The sequence below is a fragment of the Arachis hypogaea genome, chromosome 15 (assembly GCF_003086295.3).
Source record: "Arachis hypogaea cultivar Tifrunner chromosome 15, arahy.Tifrunner.gnm2.J5K5, whole genome shotgun sequence".
Taxonomy (NCBI): domain Eukaryota; kingdom Viridiplantae; phylum Streptophyta; class Magnoliopsida; order Fabales; family Fabaceae; genus Arachis; species Arachis hypogaea.
The window spans coordinates 112,334,432-112,342,516 of NC_092050.1; the positions used below are offsets into that span (position 1 = coordinate 112,334,432).

Sequence of the window (8,085 nt, forward strand, 5' to 3'; positions counted from 1 at the left end):
GATTTCGTATTTGTTAAGTTTTCTTATAAATCTGTAAATTTTTATCCTTATTTTTGGCAGGGTAAGGAAAATATTGAATGAATGGAAATCACTGGTGTCGGGGATCCATTACTTTTATTATTACATGTTTTAGTTAGTATTATTTTTTTTATTTTTAAATATTATTAAATGTATCAAGTTCAAGGGCTACTTTACTTCTACGTCACTAACTTTTAGTTAGTTTCTTCATTTTTCTTTCATGAAAATAGCTACTATTTTTATTTCAAGTATATTTATCAATGTTGTATGACTTCAGAAAAAGTAGGACTTATAGCCTGACTTCCTAATTTGAATCATATGATAAGCATATATAGGACAAAATTCATATTTAAATTCTTATTCATTACTTCCTCTTCAAATATTACTAGCTCTTGAATTTCTTTCAGGAAAATAGTTCTACACTTTGTAATAAGGGTGGAGATGGATTTCAAGTGGGGAAGAGAAAGGTGAAGACCAAGTTGACAGCAAGCGCTAAATTTTTAGTACACAGGTAATGGAGCTTGATAAAGCAATTTTGACTTCATTTTGTTTATTTTAGGTGATGTATTTAACCTTGATAGATCACAGAGTTGTTGAATGTTCTTTAGCTTCTCTTCAATTTTTTGTTTTGTTTTGTATACAGTATAATTTTTTTGGACTGGTAAAGACAAAAAGAGTTGACTAGTTGCTGTGACACTGTGTATAACAACTTCATATGGCATCTCAAAATGAAGGAACTAAGCAGTAAATTTGTATCATACTTGTTATATAAAATAATTTGATCTTCCATTATTTAGGTAGTAAGTGTGTATATGCTAGCTAGATTGTCACTATAATTGACCTACTAGATCATGTTTAGTAAGTTCAGGTAATTACAATGTTAGGTTTAATCATACTCTATCAAAAGATTGGATGGATTCACCAAGATTTGAGAACAAGTATATAGATGGTGTTAATAATTTTTTAGAGTTTGCCTTCTCAATTGGACAACCGATTGGAAGAGAAATCCAGTGTCCGTGTGCAAAATGTGGAAACACTTATTGGCGTGAATGAGATGCCGTATATGAGCATCTTATTTGCTATGGTTTTGTCAAAGGTTATAAAAGATGGATCAATCATGGGGAACCAATAATCTCAATAGTTGTGGGATGTGACATGGATGATCGAGGCGGCTTTGACGACATTGATGGGTTACTGCGTCATGCATTCGGAGATATCGCAAATCTTGAAGAGGGAAACAGCGGGCTGAATGAAGATGCGAAGCGATTTTATAAGTTGGTAGATGAAGCAAGTCTAGAATTATATCCGAATTGTACTACTGGGTTTTCGAGACTATCGTTTATCATTCGTCTCTACCACTTGAAGTGTCTACATGGCTGGAGTAATACATCTTTTACCTCCCTCTTGGAGTTATTAAAAGAAGCTATACCTGATTTGAATATTCCCACTTCTTTTAATAAAGCTAAGAATATGGTTAAAGACTTGGGTCTTGACTATGAAAAGATTGATGCATGTCCTAATGACTGCATGCTGTATCGGAATGAGTACATAAATGACTCAGTTTGTCATATCTGTGGAGAGTCTCGATATAATCTGACTCCTACTACGGATGGCAATGAAGATGACTTTGCGCTTCCAAATAAAGTTCATAAGGTTGCTGCGAAGACCCTAAGATACTTTCCTTTAATACCAAGGCTTAAAAGGCTTTTTATGTGTCCAAACACAGCAGAGGCGTTGAGGTGGCATGACGAGCAGCGTCTGAAAGACGATTGCATAAGGCACCCTGTTGATGGTCAAGCATGGAAGAACTTCGACAGTCGGTACCCAAACTTTTCAAAAGAACTTCGCAACTTGAGGCTTGGGTTGGCAAGTGACGGTTTTAATCCTTTTCGAACTATGAATGTGTCACATAGCACATGGCCAGTTGTCTTAATGGTGTACAACTTTCCCCCGTGGATGTCTATGAAATCAGAATATTGCATGCTCTCTTTATTCATACCTGGACCTTATTCACCGAGAAATAATATTGACATTTTTTTTGCAACCATTGATCGAAGAGATGAAGGAGCTATGGGTGTCAGGGATAGATACATATGACTCTTTTAAAAAAGAAACTTTTCGAATGAATGCTGCACTTCTTTGGACAATCAATGATTTTTCAGCGTATGCCATGTTATCCGGTTGGAGTACCAAAGGGAAGTTGGCTTGTCCATGTTGTAACCATGATACTTCTTTTTGTTATTTGAAACATAGCCAAAAGACAGTTTACATGGACCATAGGAGATTTTTGCCAGCTGATCATGCATGGAGGTCTAACAAGAGATCTTTTAATGGAAAAAATGAATTCAGGGGTCCACCACGAATGTTAACCGGTGAAGAGGTTCTGGATATGCTAAAGTCAGTAGATAATGCCTTTGGGAAGACGCAAAACAAAAGTAAAGGCCAATGAAAAAAATCAATCTTTTTTGAGTTACCATATTGGCAGCATTGTATGATCAGGCACAACCTTGATGTAATGCATATAGAAAAAAACATAGTCGATAGTATAGTTGGTACCTTATTGGATATTCCTGGAAAGACGAAGGACCATGTAAAGGCTCATTATGATCTTAAGGAGTTGGGCATTCGAAAGAATCTTCACCCAACAAATACGAAGGATGGCAAAAGAACTAAACTTGCCAGAGCATGCTTCTCAATGACCAAAGGGGAGAAATCTATTTTTTGTGGTGTTTTGAAGAAAACAAAATTGCCTGATGGAAGTGCTTCAAACATTTCTCATTGTGTACAACAAGAAGAGAGAAAGCTTTACGGTTATAAGACTCATGATGCTCACTTCATGTTGCATTACCTATTGCAAATACCAATCAAGAGCATTCTTCCAGATCATGTTGCTGTTCCTCTAGTTCGCTTATGTTCCTTTTTTCGTCGGCTATGTCAAAAAGAAATATCTTTAGAAGAGATTAATGGTCTGGAGTCAGAGATTGTGGAGACTTTGTGCTAGTTAGAGAGTGATTTTTCCCCTACCTTTTTTGAAATGGTTCATTTGCCTATTCATTTAGCTAACGAAGTAAGGTTAGGTGGTCCCGTCCAGTTTCACTAGATGTATCCGATTGAGAGATACATGTGCACACTAAAAAGGTATGTTCGCAATAGAAGTCGTCCGAAAGGATCAATTGCAGAGGGTTATTTGGCTGAAGAGTGTTTAACTTTTTGTTCAAGATATTTGCATGAGGGAGTGAAAACAAGATTCAACAGAGTATCTCGGAATAATGATGAAGGCACTTCAACCCAAGATCCTGATTCAAATTTGTTCACAAACAAGGGAAGTCCATTGGGTGGAAAAAAAGGACAACTAATTATTTTGGACGAGAAGTCACTCCTTCAAGCTAATGCATATGTATTGAACAATTGCGTTAACGTGGAGCCTTACATGAGGTAAAATTTCACGTCTCATTTCTTCTATTCCTTAGACTAATTTTGGTATAGTATTACATAATAATACACATCCCTTGTAGAGAACATGGTGAGCAACAAAAGCAAGCCAAGCGGAAGCGAAAGTAGAACGTTGTTAAAGATCAAAATGAAGACTTTATAGAATGGTTTACTGGACGTGCCATGAAGGATGATGTTCCCAGTTGGATACGACAGTTGTCTAAGGGTCCAAATAAAGTTGCAAAATCTTATTCTGCTTATGTCGTCAATGGGTACAGATTTCATACTAAGCGGCGAGAAGTGATGTGAAAAACGCAAAATAGTGGTGTCACTGTGGTGGCTGAAATTACAAGCTTTGCTAGTGTTAAGGACAAAAAACCAATCAAGGCCAATATAAGATATTATGGTAGAATCATTGATATTGTTGAGTTAGACTATTATAGCCAATTTAAAGTTGTGTTATTTAAGTGTGAGTGGTTTATGGCTGAGGAAGATAATTATGGTTTGACATACGTTCATTTCAACAAAAGATGTTACCAAGACGAACCATTTGTGTTGGCAAGCCAAGCACACCAGTGCTTTTATGTGAAAGATCCATATATTCCCCAAAAGCATTATGTGATGAAAACGGTTCCAAGAGACTTGTTTAACATGGGTTTCCAATTACAGTTTGACCCTAACATAGGAGAGCCACATGAATCTGCGAATAGTCTGATACCCTTAAGTGAAATTGGTGAGGTAGACTTGGTTAGACAGGGTGTGCGACCTACTATTGTTGATGTGACACCGAACAAGATCAAACCTAAAGACAAAGAAACAGAGTCTGATGAGTTTCACAGTGATGCTGAAATTTAGTGACTATAAGGTGTTGGAAAATGCTGATGCTTTATTTAGTTGATATTTAATTTTCCTTCCCTTTTGCATTCATGTATATTGATGCTTTATTTTGACCTCTCATGTATATCTCTTTGATCTCTCTTTTTGCAATTGAATTAACTTGATGCTTAATTGAACCTCTCTTTTTTGGATGTAGGATGAACAGTGAAGGAAATCCCAAAAGAAAAAGGCTAAGGACCCTATCACAAATAGAGTCACAAAGAAGTCCCTTGAAGATGAGGAGTCCAATAAAAAATTCAGGAAAAATTCAATTCACAAGTGCTTATGCATTGCTGAAACAATTTCAAATCAAAAGGGAACATATTTTAGCTGTATGTGGGGATAGTAGCAAACATGAGACAAGGAAAAAGGGCAAGAAGTCAACAAAGAAGGTGACAAGAGTCGATGATAAAGGTCAAAGCAAAATGCCAACTAAGAAGATAACAAACAACAAGGACAAGGTGATCAATGAAGATGAGGGTCAAATCAAGATGCCAATGAAGAAATCCAAAGAAGAAAATCATGTAGTCAATATGAAAGCCAATGAACATGAGGCCCTAGGTGGGAAGAAGCTGACTAGGAAGAAGGTACCAATGAAAAAATCAAAGATGGAAGATGGTAAAGCCAATATGAATACCAATGACGGTGATGGTCAAAGCAAGAAGCCGACCAAAAAGAAGATGCCAATGAAGAAATCAAATGAAGAAGATGGCAATGAAGAAGAAGAACACAAGATTGAGTCTCTTATCCCAATTATGACTCTAGATGAATTCTTCAAAAAATATGGGATATCATTGGACGAAAACGATGAAGAATATGAATATGATTATGATGATCACAATCCAAGTGTTGGGGATAGTAGTGACAGTCAACACAGTAATGCTTTTATCCCTAGTTTCAATAGCAAATAGTGATAGACACCAACCTAATTCTTTTATTTAGTCTACTCTTTTATTCATTAATTCATTAGGTTAGTATTCTTGTTAATATTCTCTAGTAATGACATTGGAAATAGGTACCAAAAAGAAAAAAGCTCGTGGTCCCACCCAACTCAAGCATATTCATGCCATGGAAACACAAATAGAGTCAACATGGTACAATGTCAAACCCATAGGCCCAACAAAGACACAAGTTCAATTATTTAGTCGGTTCTTGGGCACACTTGCAAGAAACTCTAATTTGGTCACCTTATTATATACTAATTGGCAAGCTGTGTCCAGTGAGACTAAAACTTCAATGTTGGATTATGCAAAGGTGAGTAGATCATTCTCCTTTTTAAATTGTTTACAAATAGGCTTAGCATGTATGGTAAAATAACATAATTCGTTGTTTCTTCGTAGTCTAAATATAACATTCCTAGTGATGCTGAGCCTTGGGTGATAGATACCATCGGAGAGTCATGGAAGCAATTTAAGAAACGCATAAAAAAATGTCACTATACACCGTACAGCTCATTCAGAGAGATGATGAAAAATCGTCCAATGACTATACCTGAACTGCATTTTCGAAAATTAGTTCAATTTTGGAGGCTTGATATCAGCAAAGTAAGTTATTTTCACAACTTTCTTGGCTTTAATGATGGTATCATGTATTTAACTAACTCTGTATTTTTACATTGCAACAAAATGTAGGTTATTTCTGACATAAATCGTGAAAACAGATCCAAGCAAAAATGGAATCATCGAATGGGTCCAGTTAGTTTTGAGTTAGTACGCGCTGAATTGGTATTTTTTGGTGCTTTGCATTTAAGTATTTTTGCATCTTTCATGTTATGAAGAGTGTTTAAGTTAGTCAAATGTTGGTGGTTTCTCTGTAGCGTGCAAAGAAGGAGGACAACAAAGATCCATTACAAGCTGAGATGTTTGTTGTAACTCGTACAAACAAAAAAGGAGAGACTGATTCAGGAACACAAGAGATGATTGTGAGTTGTCCAGTTTCTTAGAAAAGTACACCAAACCAGAAATGTGTTAGTTATTTTTTTATTTTGAAGCATTTGGGTGCATGAACTTATTTTGGTCCTATTTGTGTGTAATAGGATCATATTCAAAATTTGAAACAAGCAGGATACAGTGATAATGAGGTAGTTCAAATAGTTTTCGGAAAGGAAAGACATGGTAGAGTTCATTTCTATGGTCGATCAGTCACAAAATCCTCTCTTAAAAAGGATAAGCAGATCTGACAAATGCAACAACAACATACTGAAGTGGTTTCAACTATGGAGAAAAATCAAACTAACTTAACTTCCAAGTTGGATGGTTTAACAAACTTGATTAAAACGTTGTTGCAACAAGTCAATCCTGGTATGAGTGCAGAACAAGTGCAAGTAATGATAGAAGCCGCCCAACAATCTCCACCTGATGCGAGTAGTGCACCAAATGATGCGCGGCGAAGCATTCCTCCTTCACTTGGATCGAACCATGTATCAAAGGATTTCGAAGTAAGTGCTGTTCAAAATAAGTAGTTAAATTAATAGTATGGTTTTGGTACTTACTAAGCTGATTGGCTAAACCATTATATTTTTGGTTCTAAACTTTAGTTGTTTTACTTTTTATATCTTGTGCTCATCTTTATTAATTTAATTCCTCTTTATTGATCCCTCACCACTCACAAGGAAAAAAACTTAAGATACTTTCACTAAGTGCATGCAACATTTAACTGTTAAATGATGGGCTACAGTGAAGCAAATAAGCATTTTTTTTTTAACAAGTTGAAGGCTAACAAGTTTGGTACCATATAGAATTTAGAATTTTTTTTCAACAATTATTATTTAGGTTTGTCACTTGTGTTACAGATAGGTCTATATCAATTGGACTTTGTTGTTTACATAAAGAGGGACATGTATGTATAAGTTTTGGCTAAGATTTTCTTTTTATGTGACTCATCAAAACCCTAGCAAATACTCCTTACTGTTTAGTGGTTGAAATTTTAAAGTTAATTGACTTATTAAACTTTGCTGCATATGTACTGCATTATCAAAAGCAATGTTGCTCTGTTTTAACATGTTTATTTCTTTAGCTAGTAGGAAGACATGATGTGAAGAAAATATGTTCCATACAAATATGACATGGGATGGGTCTTACACTTTAGTTATCTAAATGTAATTTTTTTTTATGTGTTCTGTACTTTTTGAAAAGAGACTTTACGCAGTATTACATGTAATTGGATACATTACACTATTTTGATTTCTGTTGTATAGACTAAAAATTAAACATATCTAGTTTATAATGAAACTTTTATGATTTACATTTCTTGTTCTTATATTTATTTTGTGATTATCATTAATTTGAGATGTGATTATGCTTTAAAAAAATTAAAGCTCATAAAACAAAACAAGCTATGGTCACGGTCAAAACTGTGACCATAGGCACTATGGTCACGGTTTTAAAGACGGGTGACCATAGAGGCTATGGTCACAGTTTTAAGGAGGGGTGACCATAGAGGCTATGGTCACGGCCAAAACCGTGACCATAAATATGGCTATGGTCACGGTTTTCAGGAGGGGTGACCATAGATAAGGCTATGGTCATGGTTTTGAGGAGGGGTGACCATAGAGGCTATGGTCACGGCCAAAACCGTGACCATAGATATGGCTATGGTCACGGTTTTAAGGAGGGGTGACTATAGGCTCTATGGTCATGGCTAAAACCGTGACCATAGATAAGACTATGGTCACGGTTTTGAGGAGGGGTGACCATAGAGGCTATGGTCACGGTTTTTATGCGTGACCATAGATTGCCCTATGGTCACGGTTAAAAATCG

The 8,085-nt window shown here is 35.8% G+C and overlaps 1 protein-coding gene across 1 annotated transcript; it reads left to right on the forward strand.

Annotated features, from left to right (window-relative positions):
* The first annotated feature begins 615 nt into the window (after nt 1–615).
* On the forward strand, nt 616–6,268 carry LOC112747114 (uncharacterized). The gene is made up of 6 exons (XM_072217996.1): nt 616–762; nt 4,484–5,202; nt 5,342–5,580; nt 5,667–5,870; nt 5,958–6,050; nt 6,143–6,268. Exons 1-6 carry the CDS (start codon nt 734–736, stop codon nt 6,266–6,268), a joined length of 1,410 nt encoding a protein of 469 aa, XP_072074097.1. The 5' UTR covers nt 616–733.
* The last annotated feature ends 1,817 nt before the right edge of the window (nt 6,269–8,085 follow it).